Raw genomic sequence first — 17,636 nt, forward strand, 5'->3', positions numbered from 1 at the left:
TCACATTTCCCTAGCCACACAAGCAGTATTCTTTCCTGGTAGTTGGGGCGTGCTGACGGAAGGAGTACGGTACTGGTGTACTTGACGGGCGGCGGGTTAATGAGTCAAATTGAAAACGTGGCCAGTTGGGTCTGTACACATCCGTAGGGTTGGGTCTGTACACATCCGTAGGATCATTCATGCCTTCGTGCCACACGCCCACCAGGCCTGCACAGCGTGCCATAGCGTCGCCTACACAATGCCACCCTCCGTATTGTAGGCTCCGGCCAAAGAGACTCGAGGCCAGCCGGGCGTTTGGGTAAGTTACTAGTACAGTATCATCAAGTACACCGGCACGCAGGAGCAAGGCTCCGCTTGTCATGCCATACCTACTAGCTTGACACGCGGCGTGTCTCTCGCACTCAGCCAACAATCCAACACGTGTTCGAAGTTGCACAGATGTCCCACATTCCATGGGCAGTGAAGCGTGGTCAGTCTTGTCGTGCTCTTGCAAGGCGCCGAAGCGTCCTGGCACATTCACGCGCACACACGGAGTTCATGGACACGTGCAGGTAGGGCAAACATGCGGGTAGCTACTACGCGCAGGTAGCAATGCGCGTCCTGCGTTCCTGATGCCATGTGAGAGATGGCAGTGCGCGTGGGCCCAAGGGAACCCTTGCGTGGGCCAACACATGCCGGAAGCGTACCTGGCCCAGGCCAATAGCCTACGTTGCACTCTTCTGCCCTCGCGGCCTTGCCCACTCGCCGTGCATCTACCCCTCACCAGCACATCAAAAGTACCACATTTGACGTCAACACTCGTACCAGTACAATTGGCGTTCTCTGCTTGTCACCTTGGAGGCTCTCAAAACTCAAAAATGCCCTGTCACACCAGGACGCCACGGACACGCCATACAACGCACCCTGCCGCTGAAAGACAGCAATCATTGAATATTCGCCAGCGGATGGTCCGGGCGGTAAGCACTCAGGACACTACGTAGCGTCGTAGCATTTCCGTATAAACCCGTTTAAGAAGCACGCAGATGCCCCAAACGCTGGTGCAAACGAAGCATCATCACCGCGCGGCGCGCCTAAGACTCTGCAACCTTTATCGTGCAATCGGTACCACACCCTTGCTTGCTGCACCTGCTGAGGCAAGCTATGTCAATACATGCAGTCACGAGCAGCACTAGCTGTGACAGCAGGCGACAAACGTAACATCACGCCAGACCATGTGGTCAATCAAAACTGCGAGAAACCTGCTAGCGATCTGCACGAACACCAATACCTTATCGCAGCTTTCTACCCTGCGTGCAGCCCTGCGGCGCTCTGCTGCGTTCCTACTGGTCGCGGCATCGCGTGGGTGTGGTGGTGATGGTGGTGGCTGTGGTGCGGCTGTTGCAGTGGTGGACTCCGAGCGGCATCAGCAGCTCCTGTTGCTGGGGGTGGCAGCTGCTGTGCGTGTGCGGCAGCAGCAGCTGCTGCAGCCCACTGGGGACCGGGCAGGCGCTAGCGGCTTGAGGCACGCCGCTGTAGGCGCTGCTGCTGCTACTTTTGCTACTGCTTCCGCAGCTGTCGCTGGGTGTGGTGCTCACGACCAGGATGTCCTCGTCTGTCCCAAACGACCGCCGCGCCGCGTCCAGCGCCGCCGCAGTCACCCGCAGGGTCTGCACTTGCGCTGCCGGGTCGCGTATGGTGTACTCCTGCATGCAAACGTCATGTTGGGAGTCTCAGAGCAAAGTGGATGTGCTCCACGATTTGGAACACGCCCGGCGTGCATAGAAATGTGCACCCCACGCATGCACGCCGCGGTGCCAGACCCGGCACCGTACCTGTGTGCCCGCGTCGAAGCCCACAAGCAGCACGTAGTGGCCCGCGTAGCCCAGCTCCATGCCGCACAGCACCGCCGGCAGGCACATGGACATGGACATGCCGCCCATGCCGCCGCTCCCTGGCTCGCCTGCCCCCAGCCACGGGTCCAGCTTGCGCTTGTCCACCAGCACGATGATAAGGCAGCCGCCCGACAGCATCCACGACTGCGCACGGCAAAGGTACACCCGTCAGAATTGGGCGTCATGTTGCGGCAACTACCAAACTATGCTTTGCCAACGGATACGTACATAATTAGCTGGAGGGCCGCCGCCGCCGCAGCGGGGGTCCGGTTGCCCTGCAGACTCTTGCCCAGCCCCCGCGCCAACCCCAGCCCCGGCGCCAGCCCCGCCCCCGCCCCAACCTCCGCCTGCACGCCCGCCCCCATCCCCGCCCGCGCCCCCGCCCCCGCCCCGCCCAACCCAATCTAGCACCGCCCATACCATCCCAATCCTTGCTCAGCCCAAGCCTAGCTCAGCCCAATCTTAACCTGCCCAGCCCAGCCCAACTCCGGCTCCATTAGGGCACACCTGCAGCTCCTCGCTGCTGACCGAGCGCTGCTCCACGGCGATGCCCACGTGCGCCGCCTCCACGAACAACTGGCTCACGCGCCGCTCGTCGTCCTGTTGTGCACAGCAGGGGAGATAGGCCAACGTCAGAGAAATTCAGCGGAGGCGGCGGAGAAGACGGCTTGAAACCGTAGCACGCGCGCCCAGCAAACTGGGCAGGCAGACTAAATCTGCCGCACTCCAGTCACGTGCAAAAAAGACATTGTCCGGGTACGCATACTGCTTACCTCCATGTTCTCCATGTAGAATGACTCGTTGGCGTACGCGGGGTTTGGCCCGAGCGTGACCGTGTAGAAGGACACGTGCAACCCAAACCGCCGTAGCAAGTGCGCAAGATCTACCGTCCAGATGCTGCATGGCAGTTGCAACAATCATTGTAAGCCTACGGCAATTGATACACGTGTGGCATAATCTGCCAAAACACACCGGTCCCGGGGCCGCAGCCCAGTCGCCCATGCTGGCAGCTCGTGGCCTTCGCACCTGGTGGTGGTGCACAGCTGCCGCAGTAATCGATAGTCACAGTGCGAGAAGCCGGCTGCTTGTATGACCATCTGAACGCACGCTAGACCACAGTCCCTGCAAGTGCAGGTAAGGTTGGAGTCGTGAAGCATAGGGCCGCGACCTCTCCCCGGTCAAATCCTTAGGAGGTACATAAGCGCGCGCCGCGCAGCATATGTCCTGCCAGTATTTGTTGCTTTGGAGGCCACTCCTACCCCTGTGACGCCGGCCAGACCACTCTCACCAGCTGAAGAACTGCTTGCAGTGTGGGACGTGGTGGTGTACAAGGGCCTGGTGCGGCCCGGCCTCCCCGCAGGCAGCGCCCGTGCCGAGCCTTGGTGCTGTGGGCGAGCACCCCGAAAGCTCGCTTCCAGAGCTTGCAGAGGCCGCTGCCGAGGCACACGATGAAGAGGAGTCCGCGGGTACAGTCAAGACGAACGGCGCCGGTGCCACTGAGCCGCTCGTCGAGCTTGGCGCGCACTGGGGACCATCCAGGCCATGGTCCCTGGCGCCAGTAACGTCAGCAGCAGGCCCAGCTACGGTCATACTCTCCGGTGGCATTAAAAGCTAGGTTCTACTTCGTCGAAAATACAATTTATGGCGAAACTGAGGTCCTACATCATTTGCCCGCGTGTCACCGAGTCGCTGCTGCAGTGAGTTGCTGTGCGCTTCCTTGCGCTTCACTGCAATAAAGTAGGAAAATTGCAGACCCAGCGTGTCACTGGGTGGAGTCGGGTTTGCAAGGGTTGCAAAGTTGTTGTGGAACAATCCAACGATTGGACCAAGGGAGTCTTCTGGCAATTTTTATTGGCCTTAAGGAATTGTAGACGAGTGTAACTCTACCAAAAGCAGGAGAAACTTGCCCCATTGAGCCGAGACTTGTCGATGGAAGGCCGAGCCTGAACCAAGACCCAACACCGAAACACTGCAATATCCCATCATACCTCTTAACACCTTTTATCCTGCGGGGGCCCCGAAGAGCGCCCGTGTCCACGTCGGCACAACTCAAGCTGCTTTAAGCGCACCGCCTGGAATTATCGTCATTGCTGTATTATCCTACTGTGCTGACTTATTAGTGTAGCGAATTGTGGAGAGCATTCGAAGCCTGGCTGGCTTGGGCCGGCTCGACCGGCTATTCCGACGTTGGGAACGCAGCCGACGCCCTTCGGGGCTGCAGACATAAGACATGGTGAGCCTGCATGTATATTCAGCAGCCCGTCGCAGCGCTGGCGCTTGATTTGGAGAGCCCCGGCACAGTCAGCTGGCACGCAAGCCGTTCTGGTCGGGTCGCAGGTCGGGTCGGTGCCGCCCCGCAGCTGCTCCTGACTGGCAGGACTATCAGCAACTTGAATGCATGCGTACTGTGTGCTACGTGAGGCCATATGGTTGTTGCAGGCCGTGCGGAGGGCGCAGTAGCGGGGCACTTTCGGACACGCCCTCTGAAGCCGGCTGCGGATGCTAGACTTGGGCAGCTCGCAAGTTGTAGGCGCCTTCATTGCGTCTCAATGCATAGAGCCCGATCCCGTTGCCGTCTCACCCATCTTCCCTATTCCAAATGTGCCATATCAGGGAAACACCACATCCCACAAGCACGAGACTCCGGGGGGCACGGAGCACGAACACTATGCGCGGCACGCGTCGCCGCCGCTTAGCCCCGGCTCGCCGTTGACCTACAGCCCGCAAATACCCATGGAGCCGATCGCGCGCGCTGATGAGCTGACAGCCGCCAACCGCAACGCACCTGAATTTCACGGGGTGGCAGGGTGGCCAGCGCAGCCAAAGCTGATGCCAGTGGTCATCGTGTGTAAGTAGCATGGGTCGTGTTCACGCGGGGCCGTGCAAACGATGGTGTACTGCCTCAGACGCCTGCTTAATTACCGTATGCGCCTAGTGTAATCAATTAAACTCTGTGTTGAGTTGATATTGCAGCAGGCTTGTCGAGTCTTTGCATGTAGAGAGTGGGGACGTGCACATGTTTTTGCTTGACACGTGTCTCTGCGTATGGAGAGCAAGGGGCAGGGGCCGACACCGTCTCCTGTGTACAATTGTGACACGCGCAGGGAGCCACGGTGGGAGCCACGTGGAGGTGGAGGGCTCGTTTGACAACTGGACGACGCGACAACCGCTACAAAAGTCCGGAAAGGACTTCACCATCATCAAGCTGCTCCCACCGGGCGTGTACCAGGTGTGGCGTGGCAATGTGGCTTGGCGGCACGACTGGGCGCGGCCACCTGGAACTGGCACCCGGCATGTCCTCTATCTAGGAGGCATGAACACGTGCAGGGCAGCGAGTAACGCGGTCGGTGGGCTACCGCGCGCACAGAAGGCGCGCACTGTGTGCTGCACCGCATGTAGTGTCCGAGCTGTAATTTCTTCCTGCTTCCCAACTTTGCCGCCCCGCAGTACAAGTTCATTGTGGACGGCGAGTGGAAGTACGACCCCAACCAGCCTGCCATGTTTGACGAGATGCGCAACGTGAACAACGTTATCGAGGTGCACGAGTACGTTCCTGAGAACCTGGAGGGAGTCAGCGGCTTTGACCCGCCGCCCTCGCCGCCGTCCAGGTGTGTGAGGTGGAATGGCGTGGCGTGGACTGTACTTGGCATGGAGTAGTAGGCTTCGTCTGCGCTGGTTTTTCCGGCCCTGTCCTGCCAGTACCCACCTTCCCATGCACTCCTTCCCGCCCTCCCCGCTGCCCTGCAGTTACAACTGCCCGACGCCGGTGGCAGACGACTATGCCAAGGAGCCGCCCGTGATGCCGCCACATCTGCAACTCACGCTGCTCAACGTGCCGCCGGCTCTGGATGCCCAGGCGGTGCTGCCGCGCCCGCAGCACGTCATCCTCAATCACGTGTACTGCCAACGGGGGCAGGTGAGGCAAAGGGATGCGTCGCTCCACACAAAACGGAAACCCCGACATAACGGCGTTCGGGTTGGGGCGTGGATACCACGATTGCATGGATATCACGCCGGCGCCTCTCGCTAACTTGGAATTGGATCCCCTTGTGCTGATGTATGGTTATCGGACGCGGTGTGTCTGCTGCTCCTGCAGAGCGTGCAGGCGCTGGTGGTGGGCACAACCAGCCGGTACAAGTCCAAGTACATCACCACTGTCATGTACAAACCCAAGGCACGGCGGCGCGTACTGGACGGAAGCATCAAGACCGACCAGTAGCGGACCCGTACGCCCCGCACGCCCCTAGCTAGTGGGAAGAAGCGGACAACGGGCTTGAGCCCTGCTTTGGGTCACGCTCAGGACATTTGTGTCGTCTGGGCGCTACAGCGGGTTGTTGCGTGCAGGTGCTATGGCCTTTGTCTTGACTGGTGTCTGGTGCTGGGGGTTACATTGAGTGCGTGCGCGGAACACACTCATAGGATTGCATGCATACGCGCTGAGTGGGTGATGGTATTGGTGGGACAAGGATGGATAATGCTACAGGTGCATTCTTGTACAGCAATGATGCAAACTCGGTGCCTTTGGCGGTCTCCACATACTCTCACGACCGTTTGATTGGCATACCATCCTGGCAAATCCGTGGCCATCGGGGTGTTTTACGGTACGATGGAGGCACAGATGGAGTTGAGTCCTTACGTGGTTTGGTACGGCTTTTGTTTCCCGTTGGGTGCGATGACCCTTGGCTGACCGGGCAGCGGCAGACGGCGGCAGTAACATGTCATCCCTTGGCCCGCATAAGCCGGACACTTGTGGGGCACACGCTGGGCTTGGGCTCGCCAGTGACCGCAATGTGCGGCAGCGGCGGCGGCACACATGTGCCGGGTTCTGCTATTTGCAAAACCATTCTACTCCTTCCGTAAACACGCGCCGTCAGGCGCGTCATCTGATGACGGGAACGCCAGTGGCAAACTTGCAATGAGCGGACGAGGATAAGTGGAAGCAGCCGCAGCCGCAAAACAAGGCGCTAGTGGCGCACGTGACAGCTTGACCCGCCGACCTCAAGCAGCAGGCGCCGCTGCGGCCAGGGGGCCGCTGCTAGAGTATCTGCTGCCTACGATGCCAGCGGCGTCATTACTGGTGGCGGCGGCAGCTTGCCGCAGCAGGCGTCGCCTCCGCCCCCGATGGAAGCGCGCGGGTGGCGCGATATCCCCGCATCGGACGAAATCAGCACGGCATTGGGGCGTTGGGTGGGCACGTCGGTGTATGTTGTGAACAGGGAGGACGGAGACTTGTGGTTTGGGGTTTTCGTGTTCGCCTGTCCCTCCCCTGTTCCTAACCGCACCTGGACAGTTCCGCGCGCGCCCATTCCGATGAGGCGATAACGTTTTGTACCTGACAGTTCATCACCGAGGAAGGTCTCAGGCATTCTATTGTTGTAAGGTCTCGTGGCATTTGGACAAATGCAGCCCTGCCTGAGGTCGCAATGGGGCTGGAGCGGCATGCCGCCTTCTTGAACCTCCACACAGCCCACTCATCGATGATACGCTGTCACGCAGTGTACCTGAAGGTAAGGAGCACGCACCCGCAACACCTGCGGCGACCCTAGGCTGCTCTAGGCCACTCCTGTGCCAGGCATCGCATCGACCACAGTACCGGTACCGCACTAGTGCACCACAGTATAGAAACTCAGTCGCCTCTCCACTTCGCCTCATTCATCCTTCCGCGCTAATGCCCTTGCAGATGGCCACTGGAGCCGGGAGATCGCTGAATGTAACGGCTCGTGTATGGACCGCCCCTATGGACCGCCCCTTGCCCTACCTCATCATCATCCACCTGTCCGCACCTGCCCGCGCAACACCGATAGCCGTCAACAATCTGCAACGAAAGCAGCCGTGGGAGCCGGCCGATGCAGCTTCAATGAAGCGGCAACGGGCCCCATTGCATGAAAAAGAAGCATGTTGCTAGCTGTTGCGTCGGCGAGAGAGAGAGCAGAACCAGGAAGCACGCGCTCCGTCACCTTGTTCGCATGAAGTACCCTCGCATACTAGCTGGCGACACAGCCCATCACACCTTAGTCGCTCATGTCCAAAGCCGCAAGGGAGTCACACCGGCACACCGGCACTAGTGGTGTGCTCAGCCCAGCACGCTGCCGCTCCCAAGCATGGACCACTCTCCCTCCAGGTTGACCTTGGGCCCATGCGGGTTGAGCAGCTCTGACACGCTGTACTCATACAGCAGCCCCTCCAGCGTGGCCACCATCACCACAGCGCGGTACGTGGCCGCGGGCGGCATGCCGTTGCGTGCCCGCCGCATGCATTCTGCCATCCCACCGCCCTCTGCGCCACCGCCATGCCCTGGTAACCCGCTGCCCTCCCCTGCCCGCTGATCGGCTGCGTACCCGCCCTCGCCCGTTGGAAACTCGGAGTATTCGGGCGCCTCCGCCTCCGCCGCAGAACCAGCTCCGAAAGCGCCCGTCCCGACTACTGACGGCGACCCGACTACGGAACTGGAAGCCTCCTGGTCATCACCGTCCATTCCGTCTCCCAGAGTTTGCCGGAAGGCGACGGTCGCTGCTCCCACGGACGTTGGCAAACGGATCGTCGCGACGTTGCGCGCCGGCTCCACCTGCAGGCAGCCGAGGAGCGCACGAATCGCGGCGTGGCCTATTGGGACACCACACAACCCGACGTCGGGTATGCAGGTAGCGCATGCATGTATGAATTGTTGCGTGCCCATCGCCCGCCCAGCGCTGCAGACGGCCACGTACCATGTCGCCCACGGAGTATCGCATAACCGCCGTCAACAGCCCCGCTGCAGCTGATGCGGGGCGCGGCAGCACGCCCGGAGGGTCCGGCTCCTGTGCGAGGCCAAAGCAGGCGTAACCGGAGACCATAATTTGCTGTCAGCACGAGAAGTTCCGGCAGCCTGGCTCACTTTGGCCATGCGCAGTTGTCCCTGTTTCCAGACACGCAATAGCGCGCTCGATCATGCGCTTGGACGCGCGCCCAGTGCTCGCCCCCATCCTACGCGCCAGGGCCCGCCCTACGCCCGCCGTTGCACCCATCGCTGCCACCGACGAGCGTCCGTCTGGCCTACCCCACACCTGCGGCCTGCCCCCAAAGCCCAGCCCAGCCCACCAGCCCACCAGCCCACCAGCCCCTCACCTCCAGGCGGAACACGTGTACGGTGCCGTGGCTGCTGGCGGCTGCCAGCAGCTGCAGGGGCGCGCCGGGCGGGCTGAAGGCCATGGAGTTTATGGCCGCTGACAGCGTGCCGCGCCGGAAGCTGTGTGCGCGTGCGGCGGAGGGCAGGCGGTGCACCCGGATGACGGTGCCCTTGGCCGAGGCGGTGGCCAGGAGGCCGCCGTCGCCACTCCAGGCCATGGTGGTCTGGGGGCGCCCAAAACATATGTGGCGCGGCTTGGGTTAGGACTTCACTTCTTTAGGGCATGTGATGATGGGCGCCTGAAAGGCCCTCGCGGTAACTGAATAGATTGGTACTGCGCCACTATGTTAGGGGTATTGTCGCTTACCACGGATGTTTGGTGCGCCTGCGCCTCGCTCAGCACATTGCCACCCTCCTGAGCCAGGTCGTAAATGCGCACCGTGCCCTGCATACCAGCACACGAAGTAAGAGGCAGTTCGCGTGCGCATGCAATCAGGCGGCCAGGGACAAGGCATGGCAGTTGCCACAATCCATGCTAACCGTTGTTGCGGACGAGGGCAGCGCCAGGAGGTTGGGCTCGTGGCAGCATGTGAGCGCGCAACATCCCTGCATAGTGCGCAGGCAGATAGCGCGAGGTGAATGGAAAACAGACCAAGCATCGCATGTGCGTCTGGGTGCGGCAGCACAGACAAGCGCGAACTGGAGATGCCCCGTGTACTAGCTGTGCCGCGCCGACACGGCATGAGCGAGAGAGCGCGACTCGCTGGACCGACCCGTGCGTTTTCCTCTGTGTCGATGACTCGAAGGCACGTCAGGTTCTGCATGCTGTACACGTGCACCCGGCGCGCCGTCACCACCACAAGCCTGTGCGGCGGGAGCGGGGGCCGGGATATGGTACACACGTGACTTGGTTTAGGTGCGTTTACGGACAGCCATGCGCCCGACTGCACATGATGCAGTAGCGTCATGCGCTCCCGCCACCATACCGTGCTTCAGCTCTGTCCCTGCTTGTCCACGGTTGACAGCATGCTGCTGCGCTGGCGCCGTTTGACCTGCCCCTAGTCCCTGCACAGTGTACGCTCGCTACTGCACACTGCGCGCCACTCACCGTTGCCGGTTCATGCGCACAGCTAGCACGGAGGTGGGGTACGTCAGCTCCTGGATGAGACGGTTGGCGGTTGTGTTCATGACGCTCAGCTTGCGGGGGGTGAGTGCCGGCTGCTCGCCTGCGCAGGGATCGGCACGAGGTAGTGCAGGTCAATCCCACAGCGCGGCATCGTGTATGCAGGGCTACGCACTGGGCTGCGCCCGCGCTAGTGCACCCGGCAAGACGTCAAGTAAGAAGGGTCACCCGCGCAGGCCGCACCTGCCCCCACGAAGCCGATGAGACTTGTGCAGAACAACATCTCCACCGCTCTGTCAGGTGAATGGCACGCAAGCCGTTGACGAAGTCCCCACTGTTGCAACCACCGTACTGGCACGCCAAGGCCCCCAAAGGACATTCTAGCCCCTCCATGTCCTCCTGGGCACAGCTAGACTACTAAGCACACGCAAACATGCAGCACCTGACAGCTCCAATTGCATGTCGAAAGCAGAGCTTGTGCGTGTCCACATTGTAAACGTGCAAGCCCTGCTGGCTGGCAATCGCCACGCAAGTGCAGTCCTGGTTAAACGTCACGTACAGCACACCACTCTTGCTGCCCTGCTGCAGCGGCAACGCCATAAGGAATGCGAGGCTTTTCGAGCAAAGTCCTCAGCGCGGGCGCCTCGAGCTAGGTAATCAAGCTCAACTATTTGGGTATCGAGATCTGGTAGTATATAAAAGCATCGGGCAAGGCGCGTTGGAAGTCCCTCCGCTGAATAACAAGGGTTCTTACTTGCGTGTGTGATGTGATTGATGTGCTGCAGTTTTGCAGGAGTTTCAGCACTTGCAGTAGGTGCCATATGATAGAGCTGGCGACTCGCGAGGGACACGCGGCAATGCAAATGCGCACTGAATCCAAAACGAAAAATCGCCTGACATTGCCCTTTGCAGTATCATTCCTTACTTATAGTTACACGCATCTCACACCACTTGACAGCCTTACAGATTACGGAGAGGCCACTTTGCGCCAGCGCCCAGCAGCTGCGTCAAGAGTGACATGTTGCTTTGCAGATCGAGAACGCTTTATGTGTGTCGCGATACAAAGCATGATATGGACGTAGAAATGCACCTTTTGGGTGCTTCTGCGCCGAGGCACCAAAAACAGTACACTATGTCTGAGCCAACGAATGTGAGTGGCTCTTGAGCATACGCATGTGGCTCGCTGCTCAGCGATGATCACTGCATTACAGCGACGCCGGGAGCAGCACTGGTTCTAGGGTCTCTGTACACGTGCCACGAGGCCTATGCCAACCTTGGCCCACGCTCCGTGCCCACGCTCCTTGCGTGCCAATAGCTGTAAGAGCTAACATCATGCCCTGTCATGATGCTTTTCCATTCTGGTGCCTACAGTTCACACAAGTTTGGTGAATAGGCGGGGCAAGCTGACCGGGGGCACGCGGACAACAACACCAGCGTTATGGCGCCCTTCACCACTCCGAGCTTGTGCCGTGCCCGTCCATTCTGTTCCTCTGCCCCACTCCCACCGCCACGGCTGCCCTTCCCGTTGCGCAGCTGTGCACGTGTGTGTTGGGCCAGAGCGGCATCGCGCTGAAGTTCCTTTACCCTGCTGCCATCAACACGCGCGTGCTGCACCTGCTGTAATGGCCCACGTGTGGCGTGCATGTGGACATATGCGTACATGCCAGCCAGCATATGTGCTCGTTGCCATCAGCATCACCATACCAGCTCTGTTCGGGCGTCCGACAACACCTTATTGCAACCTGTTCCTGCTCATCACGTCCAAACAAACCGAAATACTCCTGTCGTGCACAATGCTCGAGCCACCGCGTGCCGCGCCCTTGTACGACCAGTACACATGGCGGCGTTTGAGGCCAGAAAGCGCAGAACGGATCACTTCGAGGCGCGCCACGTGTCTGGTTTCAACCACGGCGGTAATAAAAGCGCGCTGAGGTTCGCGTCTATGTGTGTGAGCGTGCGCGCCCGCGTGTACGCGTGCGCTTCGCTGTGCAGGCCCACACGTAGAACACCTAACAGGAGCAAAAGCAGCCCGTGCCAGATTATGCGTATCTCGCATGTCTCAATGGGAACCGAACGTGTATGCGCGTGTGTGTGTAACTGTACCTGTACGAGGACCAGGTGTGGCAGGTAGAGCTGTTGGCGGATGCCAACAGCCCCACCTACTCCAGTGCCACCATGTCGCTGTTCGACCTGGGCAAGCAGCTATTGGACGCAGCGCGTGATGTGCAGCTGGGGCTTGCTGTGGCGAGGACGGGGGCGGCGATGACTGGTAAGTGATACGGAAATGCATGGTGCCAAGCAACAGTGCACGACCTAGAACAACTCAAAGCCCTCTGCTGACCTCCCGTCTTCCTTGTTTGTTGGCGGTCACTGGCTGCCTTACCATTGGGAGCAGCTGCGCCGCGTCCTCCTTAGCGCGAAGTAGCGGCATCCCGTGCAACCTTGGTTATAAGCCAGTAAGATATCTCCGCGCCAAAACCCGTTCTGCCCAATGCCTAACCCTCCTGTTATGCCGGCAGGGACAAAAGCGGCTGCCATGCCAGTCACAAAGCGGCACTGTACGACAGCCTGGGTCATGAATGCAGGCATTATGACGTCGATGAAGTGACCCCCTTGCCAGTCGCATGCGGAATGGGCGCTGCTTTTAAGGCGCTGCTGTTGGCGACAGTCATCTTGTAAACGAAATTAAATGCGCGTGCCGATCTTCCCCCACTGCATGCACACTGTACATAATACCCGCCACTCGACAGCACAGCGCAGCGTCCCATGTCTGGGGACGCAAGTTGGACCGTAGGATTTGCATTGCCTGCACTCCTTGACACCACTGAAGTGCTTGTGCAGTATATGAATAAGCGTCGATGCATTGTATAGCGCAGCTTGCCTGCTTAGAGCGGGTGCCTGCTGACACGGCTCACGAGCGCACCAAATACCGAATGCCCAGTGCGCCCTCGCCAAAGCCACACCCACTCCTCACATGTCAAACTCACACACATGAGGAAACGCAAATGCTGCTTACACCAACCTCTGGCAGTGCTGGCCATCGAGCCCAACGCCTCGAATCCAACCAGGACACTTAGCAACATCGCGCGGTGCTCATGCGGCCACGACCACGCGCGCATCGCTGGCCTCCAGCATGCGGCGCGATAGCCGCTGCCGCCGCCGGCCGCCCACCTCCTCGTCCCCGTAGTCATCGAATGGCTCGTCGTCAGCTCCGCCCTTGCCGCCCTTGCCTCCGCTGTAGTCTCCACCCACCTCGTGGCCCGCCTCGTACTCCTGCTCGTACTTCTGCACCGCGTCATCGTACGCCTCCTTCTCCTGCAGTGACGGGGGCGCGCGGGCACACAGAAAGGAAGTGTTAGGGCGCAAACATCGGGGCGGTGTGCGATGTGCGGCGGGGTTTGCGGCTGCCGCATTACGGCCCGATCACAACGGCCAGAAATGAGCATGCCATGCACCTCCGATCGCCGGTCAAGCCCCCCCAACTCCCGCGGCTCTCACCCACTGCTCCCTCCGGTTGTCTCTCTGCTTCCGCCCAGACCCTGCCACGGCCCTTACTCTCCGTGTCACCTACCTTCTCATAATCGGCCTCCTCCGCCTCGATCTCCTTCTCATACTCCTCCTCGATCTCCTTCTCGTACTCCTCCACCTCCTTCTCGTACTCCTGGTCCGCCTCCTCCTGCGCTTTCTGTTCCGGCGTCTCCGCTGCGGATTGGTCTCCGCTTCCTGACTTGCTACCGCTTCCCTTAACGCCACCCGTGCCGCTAGCCTGCTTGCCAGCGGGAGACGGCGAGGAGGAAGGAGTGTTGGAGGGCGCGGGCGACTGATTTGTTCCGCTGGCTTTGGGCTTTGGCGAGGGGCTGCTGAGGGAGGAGGTGGTGGCGTTCTTGCCGCCCGACATGGGCGACGGGGTGCTGAGCGAGTCAAGGGGTGGCGGGGGATTCATCACCGCGCGGGCGCCTGCAGGATGGATTTAGGAAGGGCGGGATGAGCATGAGGCCTTGAGACCGGGGGGGGGGGCCAAACGGCTTGCTCGGTGTCGCCCGTGCACGCTCTGTACAGCATGGCGCATGGGTTATGGTAGTCCATGCCCACATCAGTGCGCGCTTTCACCCTTCACTCCAGCCACTCTCGCTGCGCTGCAATCCTTCCAGCCGTGAGTCCCTTTCCTTGCGGCTATTCCGCCTGAAGCCGACCGCGACCCGTCCACACATGCACGCACCTGACCCCGACATGCTTGCTGACCGGCTCTTCGTGGCCAAGATCACCCACAGCACAATCACCACCAGCACGCCGCCGCCGATGCAGACGCTGCGCTTCAATGTAAGCAGCTTCTTTTGCGCCTGGTGCTCTTTGACACGCGCCTGTCAAGGCATAGTGTACAGGTTGCGCGGATAGGCTGTGAAGACATCGCCGGCACATGCACATGCATACATACAGCGCCGTGATCGCTTGACACAAGTCAATAACAGACCCCTGGCACCGTGCGCGCATAGTTGCTGATCCGGAGCACCCGGAACCCACCTCCACGTCCTCCACGCGGTGCCCCCACTTCCCTCTTACCTCCACACGGAGCGCGCCCATGAGCGCGGTGTGGTCGTCATCTTCCCGCTCCTCTTCAGCAGCTGCACATGCACATTAAAAGGGTGGTCAGCGGGTCTCACGGAGCTCCCAATCCCCTTTGCCACCCCCCGCCACCACTTACGTGCCGGCCTGGCGGGCTGCTTGGCTTGGCCGCCCCCTTCGTAGAACCCTTTGTTCTTCAGCTCATCCTCAATAAGCCTACTAAGTTCACTCGCCATCAGAGCCGGTTTCCGGCTAAGCGCAGCGCACAACTATGCACAACGGGACGAATGATCTCTTCTGTTGCACCACGACCCTTTCTCTTGAGATAAGCTCCTAACTGTTTGAGAAGAGAGCACCCAGTTTTGGCTGCGTTGTATGATTGATACAGCGAAAAGTTGAAGCTGGACTCTTGCCAGGACTCTTTCCAGGGTTATCGTCGGGCACGGGGGATGTTATCATAAGAGTATACGCTCAGTTTTCGAGTTAACAATAGTATATATGGCTTCTTTCAACACTAGGGGGGCTGCGAGATGGGAGCTGCTCATTCACGATCCCCACTCAACAGTTCGCCGAGTCCCCAAGGTAGTCTGCATGCATACTGAAAACTCAAGCAAATAGAAAATTGCAGCATTGTGGCGGCATCGGTGTTTCAAGTTCTTGCCTTGCACAACACGATGCAGTGCGTCAAGCCTTTTGCTCGCACTCCATGTGGGTTAGGTGCTCGCGCCCCGATACGTGTTAGCCGCATCGGTCTGTCCCAGCGCACGCTAGCGACGAGGACTCGCGCAGAGCCCGAGAAGGAGAAGCAAACAAGCCGTGCGAGCGTGGTGAGGGATATGATTGATTCCATGGTTTGTGGTGAAAAATCTTGGATCGGCATTTTAAGGAGCCGGGGTCGTGCTAAGTTTTCTTGGCATCCGCCGCGGTCGCAGGATGACGAGGTGCTGCCGACCGACGAGATCGCGAAGCTAGCGGCTCTGCGTCGCCAGCAGCAGGCAAACTTCGCGCAGGACTCCAACATCGTGCAGGTGGGCGGGTCATGTGCGTGCGGGTTTGTCGTGGCGTCATACCGCGCAGCGTCGGAAGGCCTGGCAGCGGCTTCATGCCCTGCCACCCCACCATGGCGCATGCACCAAGTACCTGTTCCTGGTTCTGCATTGTATCAACAGGGGGCTCTTGAAGAGGCGCAGCTCATCACCTGGCCCCGGCCACAGAAGGTGAGTTGAGCGAGTAAGGGCGTCACTGGCAGGGGTACTGGGGAGCGGCGATGAATGCCCCTCGCCCGGTTGATGCAGCCGGGCAACTGGTGGATCCGGGTGATGTGTGCATAACTCTAGCGTGATACTTTGTCTGCCATGTCCGACACCCAGAATGGTGGCCGCCCAGCCACCGCCAACTCGACAGCGGCCCCTTGCGCCTCCTGTATCCCTCGCGCCCATATTATGCCTATCTAGCGCGGTGCCACGACCGCCTGGCGACTGCGCTGCCTGACAGCCATCTCATCATCTGTGACCGCCTCCCTGCCCACATTCTTGCTGGGCATGCGCACGTGCGCCAGGCTGCGCTGGACACGGTGTTGGTGCTCTTCATTGTGGCGGGCAGCGGCGCGCTGCTGTTCGGCATGAACGTGCTGCTGGCGGAGCTCAGCGAGTGGTGGTATCACCTGGCCTAAGCGGACGTAGACGTTTGCTGGCCTGAGGAGCTTGAGCAGATGGGGCGGCACCGGCTGCCGCAAGCTGGCGGCAATTGCTGGCTGTTGTTGGCGTTTTGCCGGCAGGGGCCTTGGCTGCCGGCGTGCAACTGGGGCTAGAACCCCGTGCTTGGTTAACATGCGGAGGTGACGGTGGTGAAGCAGTTGGAGCCGAGTGCAGCGCGGGTGTGCAAATGGGTTGGCCGTCTCGCAGGACAGCTTGGCCCACCAAGGGAGCCTTGGGTTTGTGGCTCGTTGACGGCGGATTGTTTGGGTTCGAGCTCAGGTGGTGTCCTGATATCCACCAGGAGCGGCGTGATACGGGGCTGACGGCGACGCCACATAGGCCAGTGGTGCAAAGGACTGGAGGGACCGTTTCGCGGATCAATTTTGACGACGAGCAATGCCGCGTTGATTTGGGAGTGGGATGAGAGTGAGGATGCGAGTGGAGCTGGTGATGATCGGACTGGTCACTGGTATTGCGAGGCGAAATATGGGTGGAGACTGGCACAGTACCAGAACCTCCAGGATGAAACTAGTGGACAATGACTGCCTGTTGTGCGAAGTAGGACAGAGGTAAGGGCCACAGCATGGCGAGCTACTGCAACACGTGCATGGTATGCCACTGCAACACGTGCCTGCATAGTCCGAGCCGGAACCCGAAATGGCGCGCGATGGGTGCAAAACAGGCTATCTGGAGAGCCCGCGGGGGCGCAGGGCACCGGGAATTCGGTGGCGGACTTGCGGCGTTGTGAACCAAGAGCGAAGTACCGAATTACGCAACGGAAGCAGGTGGAACTTCGGGGTTGTGGACGCGAGTTCGCACAGCTTGACGTCAAGGCGCTCATGCATCCTAGGACAGCAAACCTTCCCCGCGCGCTATACCCCAACCTGTGTTTGTGCGGGGGTTGGGGGGCGCACCTCAAGCGTGAAGAACGCGGGGTTCATAAAATGGACAAGTGCTGCCTGCAGCTAGGCCCGCAGCCAAGGCGTCAGATGCACAAGTTAAGGCCTCAAAGGGTGTGGTCCAGGGTGTTATCGACGATGCTTTCAACGAGTGTGGTCCAGGTCAAGGGGCAAAGTAGCGCCACAGGTCGTGCCGCAGTGGCATTCGACGAATGCATTCCCAGGACAGTGCAGTTCATTTGTGATGCTGCCAACACGAACAGGCAAACATGTGGCCGCTTTCTGTGGAAACAGTCTTGGGCACAGTCCACTGGCAAAAGCGGGCTGCAAGAGTCGTGTGTTGACCGCAGGACAGGTCACATGAAAGTCTACTGATTG

The 17,636-nt window shown here is 60.0% G+C and overlaps 5 protein-coding genes across 5 annotated transcripts; 2 read left to right on the forward strand and 3 right to left on the reverse strand.

The window, feature by feature from the left end:
• Positions 1-84: 84 nt before the first annotated feature.
• CHLRE_10g457450v5 (uncharacterized protein) lies at positions 85-3,719 on the reverse strand. Its single transcript, XM_043067092.1, has 6 exons — positions 3,160-3,719; positions 2,898-2,993; positions 2,645-2,768; positions 2,379-2,471; positions 1,812-2,015; positions 85-1,682 (listed from the first exon to the last, which is right to left on the reverse strand). The coding sequence occupies exons 1-6, from the start codon at positions 3,459-3,461 to the stop codon at positions 1,320-1,322; spliced, it is 1,182 nt and encodes a 393-aa protein (XP_042920489.1). The 5' UTR covers positions 3,462-3,719; the 3' UTR covers positions 85-1,319.
• A 130-nt stretch (positions 3,720-3,849) lies between these two features.
• CHLRE_10g457500v5 (uncharacterized protein) lies at positions 3,850-6,722 on the forward strand. The gene is made up of 6 exons (XM_001698328.2): positions 3,850-4,104; positions 4,485-4,719; positions 4,976-5,100; positions 5,319-5,479; positions 5,619-5,787; positions 5,968-6,722. Exons 1-6 carry the CDS (start codon positions 4,102-4,104, stop codon positions 6,088-6,090), a joined length of 816 nt encoding a protein of 271 aa, XP_001698380.1. The 5' UTR covers positions 3,850-4,101; the 3' UTR covers positions 6,091-6,722.
• A 520-nt stretch (positions 6,723-7,242) lies between these two features.
• On the reverse strand, positions 7,243-10,884 carry CHLRE_10g457550v5 (uncharacterized protein). The gene is made up of 9 exons (XM_001698515.2): positions 10,542-10,884; positions 10,343-10,392; positions 10,085-10,202; positions 9,750-9,840; positions 9,517-9,582; positions 9,344-9,421; positions 8,976-9,200; positions 8,579-8,668; positions 7,243-8,436 (listed from the first exon to the last, which is right to left on the reverse strand). Exons 1-9 carry the CDS (start codon positions 10,697-10,699, stop codon positions 7,945-7,947), a joined length of 1,368 nt encoding a protein of 455 aa, XP_001698567.1. The 5' UTR covers positions 10,700-10,884; the 3' UTR covers positions 7,243-7,944.
• Positions 10,885-12,363: 1,479 nt separating this feature from the next.
• Positions 12,364-15,124, reverse strand: CHLRE_10g457600v5 (uncharacterized protein). Its single transcript, XM_043067093.1, has 5 exons — positions 14,802-15,124; positions 14,660-14,721; positions 14,319-14,460; positions 13,671-14,056; positions 12,364-13,414 (listed from the first exon to the last, which is right to left on the reverse strand). Exons 1-5 carry the CDS (start codon positions 14,896-14,898, stop codon positions 13,193-13,195), a joined length of 909 nt encoding a protein of 302 aa, XP_042920490.1. The 5' UTR covers positions 14,899-15,124; the 3' UTR covers positions 12,364-13,192.
• Positions 15,125-15,249: 125 nt separating this feature from the next.
• Positions 15,250-17,631, forward strand: CHLRE_10g457650v5 (uncharacterized protein). Its single transcript, XM_001698330.2, has 4 exons — positions 15,250-15,489; positions 15,595-15,690; positions 15,832-15,879; positions 16,221-17,631. The coding sequence occupies exons 1-4, from the start codon at positions 15,337-15,339 to the stop codon at positions 16,332-16,334; spliced, it is 411 nt and encodes a 136-aa protein (XP_001698382.1). The 5' UTR covers positions 15,250-15,336; the 3' UTR covers positions 16,335-17,631.
• The last annotated feature ends 5 nt before the right edge of the window (positions 17,632-17,636 follow it).

Source organism: Chlamydomonas reinhardtii, chromosome 10 (assembly GCF_000002595.2).
Source record: "Chlamydomonas reinhardtii strain CC-503 cw92 mt+ chromosome 10, whole genome shotgun sequence".
Taxonomy (NCBI): Eukaryota; Viridiplantae; Chlorophyta; class Chlorophyceae; order Chlamydomonadales; family Chlamydomonadaceae; genus Chlamydomonas; species Chlamydomonas reinhardtii.

Bases quoted from the DNA above. Each gene is read 5' to 3' on its own strand.
- CHLRE_10g457450v5 (XM_043067092.1), bottom strand. From the start codon at position 3,461: ATGACCGTAGCTGGGCCTGCTGCTGACGTTACTGGCGCCAGGGACCAT. The intron at 2,994-3,159 runs GTGAGAGTGGTC...CTGCACTTGCAG, and splicing joins TGCAAGCAGTTCTTCAGCTG to GGACTGTGGTCTAGCGTGCG. The intron at 2,769-2,897 runs GTGCGAAGGCCA...ACTGCCATGCAG, and splicing joins CAGCTGTGCACCACCACCAG to CATCTGGACGGTAGATCTTG.
- CHLRE_10g457550v5 (XM_001698515.2), bottom strand. From the start codon at position 10,699: ATGGCGTTGCCGCTGCAGCAGGGCAGCAAGAGTGGTGTGCTGTACGTG. The intron at 10,393-10,541 runs GTGCTGCATGTT...TTCACCTGACAG, and splicing joins CATGCAATTGGAGCTGTCAG to AGCGGTGGAGATGTTGTTCT. The intron at 8,669-8,975 runs GTGAGGGGCTGG...GGCCTCGCACAG, and splicing joins TACACGTGTTCCGCCTGGAG to GAGCCGGACCCTCCGGGCGT.
- CHLRE_10g457650v5 (XM_001698330.2), top strand. From the start codon at position 15,337: ATGCAGTGCGTCAAGCCTTTTGCTCGCACTCCATGTGGGTTAGGTGCT. The intron at 15,490-15,594 runs GTGAGGGATATG...CCGCGGTCGCAG, and splicing joins AAACAAGCCGTGCGAGCGTG to GATGACGAGGTGCTGCCGAC. The intron at 15,880-16,220 runs GTGAGTTGAGCG...CACGTGCGCCAG, and splicing joins CCTGGCCCCGGCCACAGAAG to GCTGCGCTGGACACGGTGTT.
- CHLRE_10g457500v5 (XM_001698328.2), top strand. The intron at 5,101-5,318 runs GTGTGGCGTGGC...GCCGCCCCGCAG, and splicing joins TCCCACCGGGCGTGTACCAG to TACAAGTTCATTGTGGACGG. The intron at 5,788-5,967 runs GTGAGGCAAAGG...CTGCTCCTGCAG, and splicing joins TGTACTGCCAACGGGGGCAG to AGCGTGCAGGCGCTGGTGGT.
- CHLRE_10g457600v5 (XM_043067093.1), bottom strand. From the start codon at position 14,898: ATGGCGAGTGAACTTAGTAGGCTTATTGAGGATGAGCTGAAGAACAAA. The intron at 14,722-14,801 runs GTAAGTGGTGGC...GTGCATGTGCAG, and splicing joins GCAGCCCGCCAGGCCGGCAC to CTGCTGAAGAGGAGCGGGAA. The intron at 14,461-14,659 runs GTAAGAGGGAAG...ATGCCTTGACAG, and splicing joins TGGGCGCGCTCCGTGTGGAG to GCGCGTGTCAAAGAGCACCA.